Source organism: Rhinoraja longicauda, chromosome 42 (assembly GCF_053455715.1).
Source record: "Rhinoraja longicauda isolate Sanriku21f chromosome 42, sRhiLon1.1, whole genome shotgun sequence".
NCBI classification, from domain to species: domain Eukaryota; kingdom Metazoa; phylum Chordata; class Chondrichthyes; order Rajiformes; family Arhynchobatidae; genus Rhinoraja; species Rhinoraja longicauda.
In genome coordinates, this window is record NC_135994.1 from 8,948,821 (window position 1) to 8,972,072 (window position 23,252).

The following is a 23,252-nucleotide window of genomic DNA, read 5'->3' on the forward strand; positions in this document are numbered from 1 at the left end:
TCCGAGCCATGGCCAACAGAGAGGCCTGTCTCTCTGGTGCTGCTGGGAAGGGGCTGCTCTCCCGGGAATAGAGGCCGGCAAACCTTGGCTGCGTTGCCAGCTCCCCCTCTCCGCACCAGTAGAACCCTTTCACAGTCCAGACTCTCCCAACAAATATCTGCTGTGTGATAGCGAGGGACATGGACACGCTTTATTTTGACTTTGCCAAACTTGGGACCATTCCAAAACTCCGCTCACCCTTCCCCTTGTTCCAATTCCTCTGTGAACTCTCTGCAACCTCACAGATCTCTAATGCAGGCCCCTCACAACCCGACACTCGGGTTTACCATTGTCACGTGTACCGAGGTACAGTGAAAAGCTTTGTGTTGCATGCTAACCGAACAGTTCAGATAGTATATATAAATACAATCAAGTCAGACACAAGTACAACAGGTAGAACAAAGGGGAAGATACAGAGTACAGAATGTAGTTCTCAGCAGTGTAACGCACCAGTTCCACAGACAAAGTCCCATGTCCGCAATGGGGTAGAGGTGAATCGGACAGTACCCCAGCTTATGGAAGGGCTGTTCAGAAGCCTGATCACAGAGGGGAAGAATCTGTTCCTGAGTCTGGTGGTGCGCGCTTTCAAGCTTCTGTACCTTCTGCCGGACGGGAGCGGGGAGAAGGCGGAATGACCGGGATGGGACAGGGACAGGTCTCTGATTATGTCGGCTGCTTTTCCGAGGCAGCGTGAAGTGTAGATGGAGTCGATGGTGGGGAGTGTGGTGTGTGTGATGGACTGGGCCACATCTACAATGGTGGGGAGTGTGGTGTGTGTGATGGGCTGGGCCACATCTACAATGGTGGGGGGTGTGTGTGTGTGTGTGATGGACTGGGCCACATCTACAACTCTCTGTGATTCCTTGTGGCGTTGGGCAGAGCTGTTCCCAAACCGAGCTGACTGGTTTGCCTGTAGAAGTCACCCCGGTCCCACCTCGACCACCATGTTAACCTCTCCGTGCATCAGTAACTGTTGCCGTCCTGACCTCTGACCTCTGAGCTCCCTCCCGTCTGCCTTCCGGTTGCTCAGTAAAACCCAACTCCTTAAAGCCTCTTGTCTTTGGCCCGGTCGGTGTCAAGTTTGCTTTCCCACTACATTCCTGTGTGGCACCAGTTAAGGCCACAACGTAAAATGCAAGTTGTTGTTGTTGACACTTTTCACAAAGAAGAAAAAAAAAACGCTTGGAAAAAAAACCGGACAGTTGTAACATGACAGGTGCTGCCATTGGATCACGCCAAGCACGGTGCAAGCCTGGCGCATCATTCATGAAACAGGTGAACAGTGGAACACATTAGAACAGGGCTTCACGGAGCAGCCCAGAGTGTTGGCATGGTTAACAGAGCATTGTTTGACACCACACCACTGTTTATAAACCAGCAGTCCGAGCTCCCGACTCCCGATCCCCTGCCACCTCCGATGCCAGGGAGCTGCTCCGGCAGGGAGAGGTGCTGCCAGCGCGTGCCACCCCTGCCCTCTGAAACTGGCTGGAGGAGTCAGGCGCCGCACAAATGGAGTCTCCTACCTTTGCACTTGTTGGTGGTCTTGTCCAGAATGGCTTTGGTGGAAACTATTTTGCCGTAACTGTGGAGAAAGCAAACAAGAGAGTTTACAGTGGGCACGGCAGCTGGTACAGCCGCTTGAGTTGGCAGTGGTGTGAGTTGAGCCTGAGCTCGGTTTATTATTGTCACGTGTACCGAGGTACAGTGAAAAGCTTTTTTGTTGTCAGCGGAAAGGCTAAACATGATTACAATCGAGCCGTCCACACAGTGGACAGATACAGGATAAAAGGAATCACGTGAAAATGTTCAGAGTTCAACACATAATTACCAGACTACGCATGATTACAATCGAGCCATTCACAGGGTACCGATCCATGATAAGGGAATAACGTTTAGTGCAAGGTAAAACCAGTAAAGTCCGATCAACGATAGTCCGAGGGTCTCCAATGAGGAAGATGGTAGTTCAGGACCGCTCTCTAGTTGCTGTAAGGTGGTTCAGTTGAGGTGTAGATGGAGTCAATGGAAGGGAGGTTGGTTTGTGTGATGGTCTGGGCTGCTGGCCTTGCCGAGGCAGCGTGAGGTGTAGATGGAGTCAATGGAAGGGAGGTTGGTTTGTGTGACGGTCTGGGCTGCTGGCCTTGCCGAGGCAGCGTGAGGTGTAGATGGAGTCAATGGAAGGGAGGTTGGTTTGTGTGATGGTCTAATATCGGGATTTCTGGGAACAGCTCCATCAAAGACCGCAAAAAATTTCAGAGTTGTGGACGCAGCCCAGACCATCACACAAACCAACCTCCCTTCCATCGACTCCATCTACACCTCACGCTGCCTCGGCAAGGCCAGCAGCATAATCAAGGACCAGTCTCACCCCGGCCACTCCCTCTTCTCCCCTCTCCCATCGGGAAGAGGTACAGAAGTGTGAAAACGCACACCTCCAGATTCAGGGACAGTTTCTTCCCGGCTGTTATCAGGCAACTGAACCATCCTCTCACCAACTAGAGAGCAATCCTGACCTCCCATCTACCTCATTGGAGACCCTCGGACTATCTTTAACCGGACTTTTCTGGATTTTACCTTGCACTAAACGTTATTCCCTTTATCCTCTCCAGAGATACTGCCTGACCCGCTGAGTTACTCCAGCAACCTGTGAAACGTCACCTATCCATGTTCTGTACAGATGCTGCCTGACCCGCTGAGTTACTCCAGCAACAAGTGAAACGTCACCTATCCATGTTCTCCACAGATGCTGCCTGATCCCTGCACTTTGTGCTTACCCTTGCTAAACCAGCATCTGCAGTTCCTTATTTCTCCATCGTAAGATTTAATAGGAGTTACTCCAGCACTCTGTGTCTCTATTTGTAAGTGGCCAACATCATTCACACTACAAAAAGGTTTACGAGAATGATCCCAGGAATGAGTGGGTTAACATATGATGAGCGTTTGTCAGCACTGGGCCTGTACTCGCTGGAGTTTAGAAGGATGAGGGGGGACCTCATTGAAACGTACCGAATAGTGAGCGGCCTGGATAGAGTGGATGTGGAGAGGACGTTTCCACTAGTGGGAGAGTCTAGGACAAGAGGGCACAGCCTCAGAATTAAAGGATGTTCCTTCAGGAAGGAGATGAGGAGGAGTTTCTTTAGTCAGAGGGTGGTGAATCTGTGGGATGTATTGGGATCGTCTCTAATTGTCTGCATGCGTTCAACTCCGATAAATAACACGCGAGAAGATTAGTTTAGAAACAAGGAACTAGGGATGCTGGTTTACAAAAGGAGACACAAAGTGCTGGAGTAACTCAGCGGGTCAGGCAGCATCTGTGGAGAACATGGATAGGTGACGTTTCACAGAGTGCTGGAGTAACTCAGCGGGTCAGGCAGCATCTGTGGAGAACAAGGGTGGGTGATGTTTTGGGTCCAGATTCTTCTTCAGAAGAAGATTAGTTTAGTTTAGCTTGGCTTAGAGATCCAGCAGGGAAACAGGCCCTTCGGCCCGCTGAGTCCACACTGACCATCGATCGCCCGTTCACACACTAGTTCCGTGTTATCCCACTCCCTGCACACTAGGGGGCGATTTACAGAGGGGCCGATTAACCCACAAACCCGCACGTCTTTGGAATGTGGGAGGAAACCGGAGCACCCGGAGAAAACCCACGCAGGTCACGGGGAGAACGTGCAAACTCCGTACAGACAGCGCCCGAGGTCAGAATCGAACCCGGGTCTCTGGTGCTGTGAGGCAGCGGCTCTACCCGCTGCGCCACCGTGCTGCCATGAGCTGAATGCCATCTGAGCCAAAGCAGCCCAGTTTGACTGGCACCGCATCCACCAGCCAAAACATTCACTGCCTTCACCACTGATGCACAGGCAGAAGGTGGCATGATGCCAATGTGCCCATGACGTCTGCAGTGAAATACCCTCGGGCAGTGCATCAACATGTGGCAGTGTGCCCATCCCACTGTGCACACTCATGTCTGTGCACACTTCAAAAAGAAAGGCCCATGTCCCAGTTAATCACAATGGTGTGACCTCCCGCTTACTTAAGATGCTCCCAGCAGCAGGTTCACCTTTGCATTGCATGGCAATGCCAGCGTGAGAGGGCATCACATCCAGCAACGGCACGACAAAGCTCCTCTCAACTGCCGGGCTGAAGGATCCAAAATGTGGGGGAGTCCAGAACCAGGGACCACGCACAGTTTCAGAATAAGGGGTCAGCCATTTAGGACTGAGATGAGGAAAAACCTTTCCACCCAGAGAGTTGTGAATCTGTGGAATTCTCTGCCACGGAAGGCAGTGGAGGCCGATTCATTTGATGTTTTCAAGAGAGAGTTAGATTTAGCTCTTAGTTGAAAGACTGGAGCGACTAGGCTTATATACACTGGAATTTAGAAGGATGAGAGGAGATCTTATTGAAACGTATAAGATTATTAAGGGTCTGAAGAAGGGTCTCGACCCGAAACGTCACCCATTCCTTCTCTCCCGAGATGCTGCTTGTCCTGCTGAGTTACTCCAGCATTTTGTGGATAAAAAGATTATTAAGGGGTTGGACACGTTAGAGGCAGGAAACATGTTCCCAATGTTGGGGGAGTCCAGAACCAGGGGCCACAGTTTAAGAATAAGGGGTAGGCCATTTAGAACTGAGATGAGGAAAAACTTTTTCAGTCAGAGAGTTGTAAATCTGTGGAATTCTCTGCCTCAGAAGGCAGTGGAGGCCAATTCTCTGAATGCATTCAAGAGAGAGCTAGATAGAGCTCTTAATGATAGCGGAGTCAGGGGGTATGGGGAGAAGGCAGGAATGGGGTACTGATTGTGGATGATCAGCCATGATCACATTGAATGGTGGTGCTGGCTCGAAGGGCCGAATGGCCTACTCCTGCACCTATTGTCTATGTTTCTGTGTCCAGTGTTGGGCCAACCACTGAGGCTGCTAGTGATGGCCCACAAAGATATTCACCAAATCATGTTTAGTTTAGTTTAGAGATACAGAGCGGAAACAGGCCATTCGGCCCATCGGGTCTACTCCACCATTCAATCATGGCTGATCTATCTCTCCCTCTCAGCCTTCCCCATTCTTCTGCCTTCTCCCCGTAGTAATTGCTTCAGTTTAGTTGAGTTTAGTTTAGTTTAGTTTAGTGATACAGCGCGGAAACAGGCCCTTCGGCCCACCGAGTCCGCGCCGACCAGCGATCCCCGCACACTAACACTATCCCACACACTAGGAACAATTTAGAATTTTATCCAAGCCAAGTAACCTACAAACCCGCACGTCTTTGGAGTGTGGGAGGAAACCGGAGCGCCCGGAGAAAACCCACGCAGGTCACGGGGAGATCGTGCAAACTCTGTACAGACGGCACCCGTAGTCGGGATTGAACCCGGGTCTCTGGCGCCGTGAGGCGGCAACTCTACCGCTGCGCCACCGTGCCGCACGGCCAGTTCAGAAAAGCTTCACTCAACTAATATCTGCAACAGGCCTGGCTTGTATCCACAGAGTTTAGGAGCGAGAGGGACTCAATTGAAAGATATGATCCAGGAGAATCGTAGCGGGTAAATGTGGAGAGGTTGTTTCCTCATGAAAGAATTTGGAACAAAGAGGTCACTGTTTAAAAATAAAGGGTCGCCCCTTGAAGGCAGGAATGAGGTAAATGCTTTTCTCCCAGGAGCTTAATGAGTCTTTGAAACTCTCCTCTTCAAAGGGCAGTGGGTGTCAGAGTTACTGAAGATGTTTAAAGCAGAGGTGGATCACTTGTCATCCTGCAAACAGCCAGGAGGTCACTGAAGTGGGCGGGAATGCGGAGAGGAGACCACAGTTCGACCAGCCAGCAACGCATTAAATGCCACAGCAGCTTCAAGCAGGGCAGCTCTTCATTTGTCTGCCTGCATTTTTGCAAGGCAAAGTACTTAAAGAGGAAGGGGAAACACGAGGAACTGCAGCTGCTGGAATCCTGGACAAAGCACAAAGTGCTGGAGTAACTTTGGCTGGAGTAGGGTGGCACAGCGGTAGAGTTGCGTGCTAATCAGCCAGCAGGAAGACGAAACATGATTACAATCGAGCCAGGGATAATGTGCCGGATAAGGCAGTAAAGTCTGATCAAGGATAATCTGAGGGTCACCAATTCGAGGTCTGAAGAAGGGTTTCGACCCGAAACGTCACCCATCTATTTTCTCCAGAGATGCTGCCTGACCCGCTGAGTTACTCCAGCACTCTGTGAAACGTCACCTATCCATGTTCTCCACAGATGCTGCCTGACCCGCTGAGTTACTCCAGCACTCTGTGAAACGTCACCTATCCATGTTCTCCACAGATGCTGCCTGACCCGCTGAGTTACTCCAGCTTGTTGTGATCCCTTCACCCTGAACTACTTGGTGTGCGTTTGCCTCTCACCACCTTCCTGGGAGGGAGGAAGGTTTCTGGCACTAAATGAATCACGAGGGTTTATAAATAAGCCCCGTCACGTGCAAAATGCTTCGTGTTCTGATCAGCTGTAGCCTGGATAGTACGTAGAACTTTACTCAATGACTCATTCAGGCAAGGCACCTGTGTGATCTCGTTCTTTTTGAATGGCTTGGTGTAAATTACAGTCTATTTCAGTGACTATTGGTGGCAAGGCCAGGCTGTCGCGAGCTGCCAGAGTCATAGAAACATAGGAAATAGGTGCCGGAGTAGGCCATTCAGCCCTTCGAGCCTGTACGCACAGCCATTCAATATGATCATGGCTGATCATCCAGCTCAGTAACCTGTGCCTGCCTTCTCTCCATACCCCCTGACCCCTTTAGCCACAAGGGCCACATCTAACTCCCTCTTAAATATAGCCAATGAACTGGCCTCAACTACCTTCTGTGGCAGAGAATTCCACAGATTCACCACTCTCTGTGTGAAGAAATGTTTTCTCATCTCGGTCCTAAAAGACTTCCCCCTTATCCTTAAACTGTGACCCCTGGTTCTGGACTTCCCCAACATCGGGAACAATCTTCCCGCATCTAGCCTGTCTAACCTCCTAAGAATTTTATATGTTTCTATAAGATCCCCCCTCAGTCTTCTAAATTCCAGCGAGTACAAGCCCAGTCTATCCAGTCTTTCTTCATATGAAAGTCCTGCCATCCCAGGGATCAATCTAGTGAACCTTCTCTGTACTCCCTCTATGGCAAGAATGTCTTTCCTCAGATTAGGAGACCAAAACTGTACACAATACTCCAGGTGCGGTCTCACCAATGCCCTGTACAACTGCCCCTGAGAGGCTCCCACACGTGATTGCCACGCAGCGCGGAAGCAGGCCCTTCGGCCCAACTTGCCCCTGCCGACCAACGTCCGTGCTGGTCCCACCCGCCCGCGTTTGGCCCACGTCCCTCTCCACCGCGGAGTCTGCAATGGCGCAGCGGGTAGAGCCGCTGTCCCGGGTTCCACCCTGACCACTGTGTGCGTGGAGTTTGCACGTTCTCCCCGTGACTGCGTGGGTTTCCAGAAAGTGTGGGTTTGTAGGGCAAGTGGCCCTCTGTAAATCGTCCCCGGTGTGTGTGTAGGATAGTGTTAGTGTGCGGGGATCGCTGGTCGGCGCGGACTCGGTGGGCCGATGGGCCTGTTTCCGCGCTGTATCTCCAAACTAAAACTAAAGACTGCAGCGGTTCAAGGCGACCGCTCACCCGCTACCTCCTCACGGGCAACCAGAGATGCTGCCTGTCCCGCTGAGTTACGCCAGCATTCTGTGTCTGTCCATATCATATCATATCATATATATACAGCCGGAAACAGGCCTTTTCGGCCCTCCAAGTCCGTGCCGCCCAGCGATCCCTGTACATTAACACTATCCTACACCCACTAGGGACAATTTTTTTTTTTACATTTACCCAGCCAATTAACCTACATACCTGTACGTCTTTGGAGTGTGGGAGGAAACCGAAGATCTCGGAGAAAACCCACGCAGGTCACGGGGAGAACGTACAAACTCCTTACAGTGCAGCACCCGTAGTCAGGATCGAACCTGAGTCTCCGGCGCTGCATTCGTTGTAAAGCAGCAACTCTACCGCTGCGCTACCGTGCCGCCCTGTGTCCAGTGTTGGGAGTGCCCAGCTTTGAACCAACTTAACCAACATGCCAGCTGTTCTAAAGTGTACAGCAACAAGCACCTTTTAGTTCATAACTTCATAATACTTCATCAGTTGCAGGAGCAGAATTAGGCCATTCGGCCCATCACTCCACCATTCAATCATGGCTGATCTATCTCTCCCTCCCAACCCCATTCTCCTGCCTTCTCCCCATCACCCCTGACACCCGTGCTAATCAAACCTTCAAAATACCCACTGACTTGTGGCCTCCACAGCCGTCTGTGGCAATGAATCCCACAGATTCACCGCCCTCTGGCTAAAGAAATTTCTCCTCATCTCCTTCCTAAAAGAACGTCCTTTAATTCTGAGAGTCTGGTCCTCGACTCTCCCACTAGTGGAAACATCCTCTCCATGTCCACTCTATCCAGGCCGCTCACTATTCGTTACGTTTCAATCAAGACCCTTCCCATCCCCCACATCCTATAAATGAATGCAGACGGGGCTCAGTGAGTTGGGCCGGAAAGGGCTGGCACAGACTGGATGGGTTGAATGGCTTCTGCACGCGCAGGAATGATTCCAAAAACAAAATACTGGCCTGGTCCCTTTTGTTTGTCACATTGGTCAGTGCGGGTGTCAGGGGTTACGGGGAAAAGGCAGGAGAATGGGGTTGGGAGGGAGAGATCGAGCAGCCATGATTGAATGGCGGAGTGGACCTGATGGGCCGAATGGCCTAATTCTGCTCCTGTCACTTGACATGATATCCCAATCAGCACTTGAAGTGCGGGGCTCTGAGCTTTGAACCTTCCTTCCAACCAGAGGGCAGAGAGCAGGACTTGGACACTGCAGTTCAGAGTAAGACGTTGGTGAGGCCGCATTCAGAGCATTGTGTTCACTTTCGGGCACCGTATCACAGGAACAATGTCGTTAAGCTGGACAAGGTGCAAAGGCGATTTGCAAGGATGTTGCCAGGACTAGAGGGTGTGAGCAACAGGTGGAGGTTGAGCAGGCTGGGACTCTATTCCTTGGAGCGCAGGAGGATGAGGGGTGATCTTATAGAGGTGTATAAAATAATGAGAGGAATAAATCGGGTAGATGCACAGTCTCTTGCCCAGAGTAGGGGAATCGAGGACCAGAGGACATAGGTTCAAGATGAAGGGGAAAAGATTTAACAGGAATCTGAGGGGTAACTTTTTCACACAAAGGGTGGTGGGGGTATGGAACGAGCTGCCAGAGGATGTAGTTGAGGCTGGGACTATCCCATCGTTTAAGAAAGTTAGACAGGTACCTGGATAGGACAGGTTTGGAGGGATATGGACCAAACGCGGGCAGGTGGGACTAGTGTAGCTGGGACATGTTGGCTGGTGTGGGCAAGTTGGGCCGAAGGGCCTGTTTCCACACTGTATCACTCTGTGACTCTATGAAGGGCCTGTTTCCACACTGTATCACTCTGTGACTCTATGAAGGGCCTGTTTCCACACTGTATCACTCTGTGACTCTATGAAGGGCCTGTTTCCACACTGTATCACTCTGTGACTCTATGAAGGGCCTGTTTCCACACTGTATCACTCTGTGACTCTATGAAGGGCCTGTTTCCACACTGTATCACTCTGTGACTCTATGAAGGGCCTGTTTCCACACTGTATCACTCCGTGACTCTATGAAGGGCCTGTTTCCACACTGTATCACTCTGTGACTCTATGTGGATGGGAAGTCACACAGAAGGCTGACCTGCCTGTCACATAGTGAAGCATGTGGCAAGACACTGTGTGTTTCCATTGCTGACTGTGGAAGGCTCAGCCTCGCAAATGCACTGTAACGTCCTCTCAGATATAGACTCCCTTCACGGAGGTCAAAGGACTGACTACAGCAGCCTTGTTGAGCAACTCCATGGGCAGTGGGGCCTGGCTTTGCACAAACACACGCCGGGCAAGACAGATGAAGGCCTGATTGTGTTTGTTGTGTTTTCTCAGAACACACAGGGTTTGGAGGTAATAGAGTGGACAGTGGACCATACTAAAACAACTCCTCTCTGCAGAGATGAAGGGGAGGGGGGGACGGAGGGGGGGGGGGGGGGGGGGGGGGGTGGGGGGGGGAGGGGAGATGATAAGTTGGAAACAGATGGTCACCAGATGGAGATTGACTCAGGCTAGCGGGTCAGCTGGCCACAAGTGACCTCTGCGGAGATGTGGTTTAGTGGCCAAGTGTTGATTGATTGAGTCAAACGGTGCCTGACGGTGGAGGAGGAAGTTCTCCAAGGCACAAAATGGCCGCTCAGAGAAAGTGATGCTGGGATGGCTGATTGTGCCCCGTCTTGCTTCAGGTTAATTAAGAGGTCATAACTGTGGGGGGAAAATGGTGGATTCTACCCCCGTCACCTCACCGATCTTCACCAGAACGCTGCCTGGATTGCAGGGTTTCAGATACAGGGAGAAGCTGGGCAGACCTGGATTGTTTTTAGTTCAGTTCAGTTTCAGAGATACAGCGCGGAAACGGGCCCTTCGGCCCCCCGGGTCCGCGCCGACCAGCGATCCCCGCACACTAACACTATCCTACACACACTAGGGGACCATTTACACTTACACCAAGCCACTTGATCTACAAACCTGCACGTCTTTGGAGTGTGGGAGGAAAGTGAAGATCTCAGGGAAAACCCACGCAGGTCACGGGGAGAACGTACAAACTCCGTACAGACAGCACCCGTAGTCAGGGTGGAACCCGGGTCTAGTGGAACGTCAGAGGTTGAGGGGAGACCTGACAGATGTATATCCAATTATGAGAGGCAGGGATAGAGTAGACAGTCAGACATTTTTTCCCAGGGTGGAGATGTCCAACACTAGAGGGCGTAGTGATAAGGTGAGAGGGGCAAAGTTTAATGGAGATGTGGGGGGCAGGTTGTTTACACAGAGGGGGGTGGGGGCCTGGAACGCACTGCCTGGGCTTTTAGATCGGCAAGTGGGAACGGAGGGATATGGATCACATGCAGGCAGTGGAGACCAGTTAGAGTCACAGTGTGGAAACAGGCCCTTCATAGAGTCACAGAGTGATACAGTGTGGAAACAGGCCCTTCATAGAGTCACAGAGTGATACAGTGTGGAAACAGGCCCTTCATAGAGTCACAGAGTGATACAGTGTGGAAACAGGCCCTTCATAGAGTCACAGAGTGATACTGTGTGGAAACAGGCCCTTCGGCCCAACTTGCCCACACTGGCCAACATGTCCCATCTACACTAGTCCCACCTGCCCGCGTTTGGTCCATATCCCCCCAAACCTGTCCTATCCATGTACCTGTCTAACTGTTTCTTAAACGATGGGATGGTCCCAGCCTCAACTACCTCCTCCGGCAGCTCGTTCCATACACCCACCACCCTCTGTGTGAAAAAGTTACCCCTCAGATTCCAATTAAATCTTTTCCCCTTCACCTTGAACCTGTGTCCTCTGGTCCTCGATTCCCCTACTCTGGGCAAGAGACTCTGTACATCTACCCGATCTGTTCCTCGCAAGGGGTCTATTCCACACAGTTTAAACTTGGCATTATGTTCGGCACGGACATTGTGGGCCGAAGGGCCTGTTCCTGTGCTGGGCTATGTTCTATGTTGTGTAAAACACTGGCGTTTGGCAGAGTCCTTGTACCTCAGTTTGAAACCACAGTGTGTATAATCACAGAGAGAGTGTGGACCACGAGTGTAGACCACGAGTGTGGACTACGAGTGTGGTGCCTGGGCCCCTCCCCCTGCCACAAGTACTTGTTCAAACGATTATTGACCCGAGGCAGATGTGTAAACAATGCTCCTGTGGTAAAAAGCCAGTTTCTTCCAGCTTCGTACCATAGCTAAAATCAAACCATTCCTCCAATTTGACGATCGAGAAAAAATCATCCACGCATTTATCTCCTCCCGCCTAGACTACTGCAACTCCCTATACACTGGGATCAGCCAATCATCCCTGTCCCGCCTGCAACTGGTCCAAAACGTCGCAGCGAGACTCCTGACGGGTACCTGTAAAAGGGACCACATCACCCCGATTCTGGCCTCTCTCCACTGGCTCCCTGTACGGTACAGAATCAACTTCAAGCTCCTCCTATTCACATATAAAGCCCTAAATGGACATTCCCCCCCCCCTACATCAAAAATCTTCTAACCCACCTCTCTAACTCCAGGTCCCTCAGGTCGGCCGACTTGGGGCTACTCACTATCCCGCGGTCCAGGCTTAAGCTCAGGGGTGACCGCGCTTTTGCGGTTGCAGCTCCTAGACTGTGGAACAGCATCCCTCTCCCCATTAGAACTGCCCCCTCCATCGACTCCTTTAAGTCCAGGCTCAAAACCTACTTCTACTCCCTAGCGTTTGAGGCCCTCTGAGGGGGCGCTGTGAACTGTTTATGTCTGTCTGTGTTGTTAGGTGTGTCTGCTATTGTATGTTCGTTTTTAGTACGGGCACTGATGTACAGCACTTTGGTCAACGTGGGTTGTGTTTAAATGTGCTATACAAATAAAATTGACTTGACGTGACTAGACGCCCGCCCATGTTGGTGGGATTTCCCCCACTGTCAGAGAGCACGAGTCTCGTTTGGGGGAAATGCGGAAGTTTAAAATGCCCCCTGTCTGCATCATTTAAACTGGCCGAACGTTGTTCTATAGAGTCATAGAGTCGCAGAGTGATACAAGTATAGGAAGGAACGGCAGATGCTGGTTTAAACCGAGGATAGACACAAAATGCTGGAGTAACTCAGCGGGTCAGACACACCTGAAGAAGGGTCTTGACCCGAAACGTCACCCATTCCTTCTCTCCAGAGATGCTGCCTGTCCCGCTGAGTTAGTCCAGCTTTTTGTGTCTATCATAGAGTGATACAGCGTGGAAACAGGCCCTTCGGCCCAACTTGCCCACACCGGCGAACATGTCCCATCTACACTAGTCCCACCTGCCTGCGTTTGGCCCATATCCCTCCAAACCTGTCCTATCCATGTACCTGTCTAACTGTTTCTTGAACGTTGAGATAGTCCCAGCCTCAACTACCTCCTCCGGCAGCTCGTTCCATACACCCACCACCCTTTGTGTGGAAAAAGTCACCCCCAAGATACCTATTAAATCTTTTCCCCTTTGCCGTGAACCTATAATAGACACAAAATGCTGGAGTAACTCAGCGGGACAGACAGCATCTCTGGAGGGAAGGAATGGGTGACCCCTATAAATCTATCCGGTGGGAGATTAGGTGCATCGGAGCTGGATCGCAGGAAAAGCACACATGCATCATGAGAAAGGGTCAGGGCCACTGAGAGCAGGCGTGCGGGGTGAGCGGGCAAGGGCCGTTAGCGCGGCAAACAGCAGAGGTTAATGAAGGTCAATCGATCACGTGTGAAGAGGGGCAAGTGGGAGCCAAGCTGTCATCCCAAAGACCAGAGTCAACAGTGAGGCAACCAGCAGAAAAATAAGGCAGAGAAGCCTGGGGCTATGTTAGTGATACTGGTCAGAACACACGCTGTTGTAATGTGTAGTAACCATGTTGTGCTCTTGGCAAACCCTGACAACTGGCCGTGTGTACGTGTTTACAATTCAGTACAGTTATTTGGCGTGGGTGAATTTGGAATTCAATCTAGTGCTGCGCGTGTGTATGTTTGTGTGTTGCATGTGTCTCTGTGTGTGTGTCTCCGAGTGTGTGTCTGAGTGTGTCTGTATGTATGTGGTGCCTGCATGTTAGTGGTGCGGGGGCGTGGGTGTGTGTGCGTGTATGTGTGAGTGTGTGTGCGTGTATGTGTGTGTGGGTCTGTGTGTGGCTTTGTGTTTGTGTGTATGTGTGTGTGTGTGTCTGTGTGCTTCCGTGTGTGTGTGCGTGTGTGTGGGTCTGTGTGTGTGTGTGTGTGTGTGTGTGTGCTTCTGTGTATGTGTGTGTGTGTGTGTATGTGTGTGTGTGTGTCTGTGTGTGTATGTGTGTGTGTGAGTGTGTGTGTCTGTGTGCTTCTGTGTATGTGTGTGTGTATGTGTGTGTGTCAGTGTGTGTGTGTCTGTGTGTGTGTGTGTGTGTGTCTGTGTGCTTCTGTGTATGTGTGTGTGTGTGTGTGTGTGTGTGTGTATGTGTGTGTGTGTGTATGTGTCTGTGTGTGTGTGTGTCTGTGTGCTTCTGTGTATGTGTGTATGTATGTGTGTGTGTGTGTGTGTGTGTGTGTGTGTCAGTGTGAGGGGTTGCCTGAGGTCGAGGTTCAGGTGGAGAGTTGATCATAGCATCAGCACAGAGGGTTTAATCCCCACGCATGGCAGCTGATGCAATTTGGTAAGTCCAATCGAGGCAGGACATGGGGGGAGAGAGAGAGGGGAGAGAGAGTGGGGAGAGAGAGGAGAGGTGAGAGGGGGAGAGAGAGTGGGGGGAGAGGGGAGGGGGGGGAGAGAGAGAGGGGAGAGAGAGTGGGGAGAGAGAGGAGAGGTGAGAGGGGGAGAGAGAGTGGGGGGAGAGAGAGAGGGGGGAGAGAGAGAGGGGGGAGAGAGAGAGGGGGGAGAGGGGAGGGGGGGAGAGAGAGAGGGGGGAGAGGGGAGGGGGGAGGGGAGGGGTGAGAGAGAGTGGGGAGAGAGAGAGAGGGGAGCGAGTGGGGAGAGAGAGGAGAGGTGAGAGGGGGAGAGAGAGTGGGGGGAGAGAGAGAGGGGGGAGAGAGAGAGAGAGAGAGAGAGAGAGAGGAGAGGTGAGGGGGAGAGAGGGGGAGAGAGAGTGGGAGAGGTGAGAGGGGGAGAGAGAGTGGGGAGAGAGAGAGGGGGAGAGAGAGAAGAGGAGTGGGGGGAGAGAGAGGGGGAGAGAGAGGAAGGGGGAGAGAGAGAAGGGAGAGAGGGGGAGAGAGAGGAGAGTGTGGAGAGAGGGGAAGGGGGAGAGGGAGGGGAGAGACGGGGAGGGAGAGAGGGAGAGAGTGGGGAGAGAGTGGGGAAAGTGGGGAGAGAGGGGAGAAAGAGAGGAGAGAGATGGAAGAGAGGAGAGAGAGAGAGGGGAGGCAGAGTGGTCCAATAGCCATCTGTCTACAGTTGCCATGTGTGGCATCGATGGGATGGGTGAACCTGTGTTAGTGTTGCATGTTGCTTAGTTTTATTAGTTTCGTTTAGAGACACAGCGTGGAAACAGGCCCTTCGGCCCACCGGTTCCATGCCGCCCAGCGATCCCCGCACACTAACACTATCCGACACCCACTAGGGACAATTTTTACATTTACCCAGCCAATTAACCTACATACCTGCACGTCTCTGGAGTGTGGGAGGAAACCGGAGCACCCGGAGGAAACCCACGCAGGTCACGGGGAGATGGACAATCCTGCATCACCACAGCTTCCTGCCACTCCCTACGCGGTGAAACATATAACATTCTTAAGGGATTGGACAGGCTGGATGCAGGAAAAATGTTCCCGATGTTGGGGGAGTCCAGAACCTGGGGTCACAGTTTAAGAATAAGGGGTCGGCCATTTAGAACTGAGATGACAATAGCCAATAGACAATAGACAATAGGAGCAGGAGGAGGCCATTTGGCTCTTCGAGCCTGTACGCACCGCCATTCAATGTGATCATGGCTGATCATTCTCAATCAGTACCCCGTTCCTGCCTTCTCCCCATACCCCCTGACTCAGCTATCCTTAAGAGCTCTATCTAGCTCTCTCTTGAATGTATTCAGAGAATTGGCCTCCACTGCCTTCTGAGGCAGAAAATTCCACAGATTCACAACTCTCTGACTGAAAAGGTTTTTCCTCATCTCCGTTCTAAATGGCCTACCCCTTATTCTTAAACTGTGGCCCCTGGTTCTGGACTCCCCCAACATTGGGAACATGTTTCCTGTCACTAACGTGTCCAACCCCTTAATAATCTTATATGTTTCGATAAGATCTCCTCTCATCCTTCTAAATTCCAGTGTATACAAGCCTAGTCGCTCCAGTCTTTCAACATACGACAGTCCCGCCCATTCCGGGAATTAACCTAGTAAACCTACGCTGCACGCCCTCAATAGCAAGAATATCCTTCCTCAAATTTGGAATTGCTCAAATGAGGAAAAACCTTTCCACCCAGAGAGTTGTGAATCTGTGGAATTCTCTGCCACAGAAGGCAGTGGAGGCCAATTCACTGGATGTTTTCAAGAGAGAGTTAGATTTAGCTCTTAGGGCTAACGGAATCAAGGGATATGGGGAGAAGGCAGGAACGGGGTACTGATTGTGGATGATCAGCCATGATCACATTGAATGGCGGTGCGTACAGGCTCGAAGGGCCGAAAGGCCTCCTCCTGCACCTATGTTTCTATGTTACGCGGTGTGGGTCAGACTATCCCACGCCTTACACCACAGTACTCCGTTACAACAGGAGAGGTGTGAGCAGTTAAACTCTCTTTGCCAGAGGTCACAGGAACACAGTAGTCTTCGTAGCAACGCCTTTTCAATTGGTCATGGGTTTAGTTTAGTCTGGTTTAGTTATACAGCGCGGTAACAGGCCCTTCAGCCCACCAGGTCCGTACCGACCCGACCAGCGATCCCCTGTTCACACCAGTTCTATCCAGCACAAGCCAATTAACCTACAAATGTGGGAGGAAACCGGAGCATCCGGAGAAAACCCACGCAGGTCACGGGGAGAACGTGCAAACTCCGTGCAGACAGCGCCCGTGGTCGGGATGGAACCCGGGTCTCTGGCGCTGTGAGGCGGCAGCTCTACCCGCTGCGCCACCGTGCTGCTCTAAGTACCGGTTAGTTTAATTTAGTTTAGAGAGACAGCAGGGAAACGGGCTCAAGAATTGACTGAATCGAAACAGCATGCAATCAGCTACTGGCCAGAGGCAGGGTTTCCAAAGTGGGATGACTTTAGTCAGTTTTAGGTTCATTATTGTCACGAGCATTGTGTTGCATGCTATCCAATCTGATCAGATAATACTACACTTAAATACAATCAAGTCAGACTCAAGTTCAACAGGTAGAGCAGAGGGGGAGATACAGAGTGCAGAATATAGTTCTCAGCAGTGTAGCGCACCAGACCCACAGACAAAGTCCAATGTCCACAATGGGGTAGAGGTGAATCGGACAGTACCCTAGCTTATGGAAGGGCCGTCCAGAAGCCTGATCACAGAGGGGAAGAATCTGTTCCTGAGTCTGGTGGTGCGCGCTTTCAAGCTTCTGTACTTTCTGCCGGACGGGAGCGGGGAGAAGGCGGAATGACCGGGATGGGACAGGGACAGGTCTCTGATTATGTCGGCTGCTTTTCCGAGGCAGCGTGAAGTGTAGATGGAGTCGATGGTGGGGGGTGTGGTGTGTGATGGGCTGGGCCACATCTACAATGGTGGGGAGTGTGGTGTGTGTGATGGACTGGGCCACATCTACAATGGTGGGGGGGTGTGGTGTGTGTGATGGACTGGGCAACATCTACAATGGTGGGGGGTGTGTGTGATGGACTGGGCCACATCTACAATGGTGGGGAGTGTGGTGTGTGTGTGATGGACTGGGCAACATCTACAATGGTGGGGGGTGTGGTGTGTGTGATGGACTGGGCCACATCTACAATGGTGGGGAGTGTGGTGTGTGTGTGATGGACTGGGCTGCATCTACAATGGTGGGGGGTGTGGTGTGTGATGGGCTGGGCCACATCTACAATGGTGGGGAGTGTGGTGTGTGTGTGATGGACTGGGCTGCATCTACAATGGTGGGGGGTGTGGTGTGTGATGGGCTGGGCCACATCTACAATGGTGGGGGGTGTGGTGTGTGTGATGGATTGGGCCACATCCACAATGGTGGGGAGTGTGGTGTGTGTGATGGACTGGGCCACATCTACAATGGTGGGGGGTGTGGTGTGTGATGGGCTGGGCCACATCTACAATGGTGGGGGGTGTGGTGTGTGATGGGCTGGGCCACATCTACAATGGTGGGGGGTGTGGTGTGTGTGATGGACTGGGCCACATCTACAATGGTGGGGAGTGTGGTGTGTGTGATGGGCTGGGCCACATCTACAATTCCTTGCGGCCTTGGGCAGAGCTGTTCCCAAACAGAGCTGTGATGCAACCCAACAGTGCTTTGTATGGTCATAAGGTCAGAAGGAATAGGAGTGGAATTAGACCATTCGGCCCATCAAGTCTACTCCGCCATTCAATCATGGCTGATCTATCTCTCCCTCCCAACCCCATTCTCCTGCCTTCTCCCCATCACCCCTGACACCCGCACTAATCAAGAATCTGTCAATCTCTGCTTTAAATATACCCACTGACTTGTGGCCTCCACAGCCGTCTGTGGCAATGAATCCCACAGATTCACCACCCTCTGACTAAAGAAATTCCTCCTCATCTCCTTCCTAAAGGAACGTCCTTTAATTCTGAGGCTGTGCCCTCTGGTCCTAGACTCTCCCACTAGTGGAAACATCCTCTCCACATCCACTCTATCCAGGCCGCTCACTATTCGGTAAGTTTCAATGAGGTCCCCCTACAATCTTCATGTTGATGTTAGACGTTGAAATTTTTTTGTATTGGTTAGGAGAAGACAACACAAGCAGTGTTGAATTGTTGGTTGTAATGTATAAAGCTGTAATGCATTGTATAAAGTGTCTGGCCCATACCACATCACCGCCGAATATCTCTTCCGTGGTAAAAAACATTGAGAGAATAAATATGGTTTGCCATGTGGTGCAGCGGTAGAGTTGCCGCCTCACAGCGCCAGAGACCCGGGTTCCATCCTGACCACGGGTGCTGTCTGTACGGAGTTTGCACGTTCTCCCCGTGACCTGCGTGGGTTTCCTCCCACAACCCAAGGACGTGCAAGTTGGTAGGTTGAAGAAGTGTCCCAACCCGAAACGTCACCTATCCGTGTTCTCCACAGATGCTGCCTGACCCGCTGAGTTACTCCAGCACTCTGTGAAACGTCACCTATCTGTGTTCTCCACAGATGCTGCCTGACCCGCTGAGTTACTCCAGCACTCTGTGAAACGTCACCTATCCATGTTCTCCACAGATGCTGCCTGACCCGCTGAGTTACTCCAGCACTCTGTATCCTTTTTTTTGCAAACCAGCATCTGCAGTTCCTTGTTTCTACAGGTTTGTACGTTAATTAATGGACAGCACTGTGGCACAGCGGTAGAGTTGCCGCCTCACAGCGCCAGAGACCCGGGTTCCATCCTGACTACGGGCGCTGTCTGTACGGAGTTTGCACGTTCTCCCCGTGACCTGCGTGGGTTTCCTCCGGGTTCTTCCGGTTTCCTCCCACATCTCAAAAATGTGCCGTTTGTAGGTTAATTGGCTTTGGCAAGCTTGTAAAATTGTCCACAAAATGCTGGAGTAACTCAGCAGGTCAGGCAGCATCTCAGGAGAGAAGGAATGGGTGACGTTTCGGGTCGAGACCCTTCTTCAGACTGAAGAAGGGTCTCGACCCGAAACATCACCCATTCCTTCTCTCCCGAGATGCTGCCTGACCTGCTGAGTTACTCCAGCATTTTGTGAATAAATACCTTCGATTTGTACTAGCATCTGCAGTTATCTTCTTATACCTATTGTAAAATTGTCCGGCGTGTGCGTAGGATTGTGTTAGTGTGTGGGGATCGCTGGTCGGCGCGGACTCGGTGGGCCTGAGGGGCTGTTTGCGCGTGGTATCTCTGAAGTCTAAAGCCCTGAAATGGAAGTGTTTGAGTGCTTCTTTGACACGGCAGCAGAGGTAGCAAATCAACAGCAGAACCCGGAAACAAATTAACGTCAGAAGCAGGTGACAATTTAAGACCAGGAGCTGCAACAAATTAACACCTCAGCCAGACAATAAATTAACATATAAATTAAATAGCAAATTAACACCGGAACCCGGGAGAGATTTAAAAATCGGAATCGGGCAACAAATCAACGCCAGACAACGAGTTAACACAGAAACAACACCACGGATGAACTGTGGAACAAGGAGGGAATGTCAGCCCACAGGTTCATTCCCGGGATGGCGGGACTGACATATGATGAAAGCATGGGTCGACTGGGCTTGTATTCACTGGAATTTAGAAGGATGAGAGGGGATCTTATAGAAACATATACAATTCTTAATGGATTGGACAGGCTAGATGCAGGAACATCATTCCCGATGTTGGGGGAGTCCAGAACCAGGGGTCACAGTTTAAGAATAAGGGGTCGGCCATTTAGGACTGAGATGAGGAAAAACCTTTTCACCCAGAGAGTTGTGAATCTGTGGAATTCTCTGCCTCAGAAGGCAGTGGAGGTCGATTCACTGGATGTTTTCAAGAGAGAGTTAAATTCAGCTCTTAGGGCTAACGGAATCAAGGGATATGAGGAGAAGGCAGGAACGGGGTACTGATTGTGGATGATCAGCCATGATCATACTGAATGGGGGTGCTGGCTCGAAGGGCCGAATGGCCTCCTCCTGCAACTATTTTCTATGTTTCTATGTTTCTAAACCTGTCCTATCCATGTACCTGTCTAACTGTTTCTTAAACGTTGGGATAGTCCCAGCCTCAACTACCTCCTCTGGCAGCTCGCTCCATACACCCACCACCCTCTGTGTGAAAAAGTTACCCCTCAGATTCCTATTAAATATTTTCCCCTTCACCTTAAACCTATGTCCTCTGGTCCTTGATTCCCCTACTCTGGGCAAGAGACTGTGCATCTACCCGATCTATTCCTCTCATGGAGAACATGGATAGGTGACGTTTCGGGTCGAGATCATTAACTGCCTATCAAAACCCCCCTCACCTGTGTGCAACTATTACCTGCCATTCTTTGCTTTAGTTCAGTTTATTATTGTCACGTGTACTGAGTGAGGTACAGTGGAACTGTCGAGAAAGGAATTGCAGATGCTGGCTTACACCGAACATAGACAAAAAGTGCTGGAGTAACTCAGCGGGTCAGGCAGCATCTGTGGAGAACATGGATAGGTGACGTTTCACAGAGTGCTGGAGTAACTCAGCGGGTCAGGCAGCATCTGTGGAGGACATGGATAGGTGACGTTTCACAGAGTGCTGGAGTAACTCAGCGGGTCAGGCAGCATCTGTGGAGAACATGGATAGGTGACGTTTCACAGAGTGCTGGAGTAACTCAGCGGGTCAGGCAGCATCTGTGGAGAACATGGATAGGTGACGTTTCACAGAGTGCTGGAGTAACTCAGCGGGTCAGGCAGCATCTGTGGAGAACATGGAATGAGTGATATTTCGGGTCGAGACCCTTCTTCAGACTGAGAGTCAGGGGGAGAGGTAAACTAGAGGTATGAAAAGGTACAAAGAACCAATGAATGAAAGGCATGAAAAGAACAAATCAAAGCCTATTCCTTCTCTCCAGAGATGCTGTCAGATCTCCAGCAATTTGTGTCAATCTTTGAGGTGCAGTGAAAAGCTTTCTTGTTGCATGCTATCAAATCATTGGAAAGACTGTACATGATTACAATCGAGCCGTCCACTGTGTACAGATACAGGATCAAGGGAATAACGTTTAGGGCAAGGTAAAGACCAGTAAAATCCGAGGGTCACCACTGAGGTAGATGGGAGGTCAGGATTGCTCTCTAGTTGGTGAGAGGACGGTTCAGTTGCCTGATAACAGCCGAGAAGAAACTGTCCCTGAATCTGGAGGTGTGCGTTTTCACACTTCTGCACCTCTTGCCCGATGGGAGAGGGGAGAAGAGGGAGTGGCCGGGGTGAGACTGGTCCTTGATTATGCTGCTGGCCTTGCCGAGGCAGCGCGAGGTGTAGATGGAGTCGATGGAGGGGAGGTTGGTTTGTGTGACGGTCTGGGCTGCTGGCCTTGCCGAGGCAGCGTGAGGTGTAGATGGAGTCGATGGAAGGGAGGTTGGTTTGTGTGACGGTCTGGGCTGCTGGCCTTGCCGAGGCAGCGTGAGGTGTAGATGGAGTCGATGGAGGGGAGGTTGGTTTGTGTGATGGTCTGGGCTGCTGGCCTTGCCGAGGCAGCGTGAGGTGTAGATGGAGTCGATGGAAGGGAGGTTGGTTTTGTGTGATGGTCTGGGCTGCGTCCACAACTCTCTGCGATTTCTTGCGGGTCTTGGATGGAGCTGTTCCCAAACCGTGCTGTGACGCATCCTGATAAAATGCTTTCTGTGGCGCATCAGTAGAAGTTGGTGAGAGTTGTTGGGGACATGCCGAACTTCCTCAGCCTTCTAAGGCAGTAGAGGGGTTGGTGAGCTTTCTTGGCCGTTGCTTCAATGCTCTCCTCTCTTCTAGCTTTCTTGGCCATTGCCCCCCAACGGGTCTGAATGGGCTTCCTTCAATGGGTCTGAAGAAAGGCCTTCACCCGAAACGTTGCCTATTCCTCTTCTCTGGAGATGCTGCCTGTCCTGCTGAGTTACTCCAGCACTTTGTGCCGGTCTTGGGTTTAAACCAACATCTGCAGTTCCTTCCCACACGAGTGAAATTGCTTCGGGACCCAAATATCCCATCGGGGTCAGCCTTGCGCATGACATGAGAACTGCACGTACAACCTCATTATCAGCTCGGAAATTACCACCAGTACCAGTGAACAAATTAAATCAGAACAAGGCCATGATGGAAAACCAGAGCTCACATCAAACATAAAATGAGACGTCTGACAAACAATTAACAGCAGGTTGATTAACACCAGCCCACAAAACTAACAGCAGCCCAGAACTTGGCCTGAAGCTACCTCCAGGGGTCGGAGCTAGCATGTGGTGTTCTGCTTGTGTGAGGGTCGACAGTGTACGTGTGACCCAGTCTCTCGTTTTCGTTTTGCTTTCGAGATACAGGCCCTGTGTTCCACCGAGACCGCGCCGACAGCACAGTCCAGCCCCATGAACACAGCACAGTCCAGACACATGACCACAGCACAGACCAGCCCCATGACCACAGCACAGACCAGCCCCACAGCACAGTCCAGCCCCATGACCACAGCACAGTCCAGCCCCACAGCACAGTCCAGCCCCATGAACACAGCACAGTCCAGACACATGACCACAGCACAGACCAGCCCCATGACCACAGCACAGACCAGCCCCACAGCACAGTCCAGCCCCATGACCACAGCACAGTCCAGCCCCACAGCACAGTCCAGCCCCACAGCACAGTCCAGCCCCATGACCACAGCACAGACCAGCCCCACAGCACAGTCCAGACACATGACCACAGCACAGTCCAGACACATGACCACAGCACAGTCCAGCCCCACAGCACAGTCCAGACACATGACCACAGCACAGTCCAGCCCCATGACCACAGCACAGACCAGCCCCACAGCACAGTCCAGACACATGACCACAGCAC

The 23,252-nt window shown here is 51.5% G+C and overlaps 1 protein-coding gene across 7 annotated transcripts in view; it reads right to left on the minus strand.

The window, feature by feature from the left end:
* The window catches only part of rbms2b (RNA binding motif, single stranded interacting protein 2b), a 181,567-nt gene that overhangs the window by 61,522 nt on the left and 96,793 nt on the right, over nucleotides 1-23,252 (minus strand). For all 7 annotated transcript variants that reach the window (XM_078431557.1, XM_078431550.1, XM_078431554.1 and 4 more), the window contains exon 3: nucleotides 1,563-1,621. In XM_078431557.1, coding sequence (XP_078287683.1) covers nucleotides 1,563-1,621 — 59 coding nt within the window. The remainder of the gene's footprint in view (nucleotides 1-1,562; nucleotides 1,622-23,252) is intronic.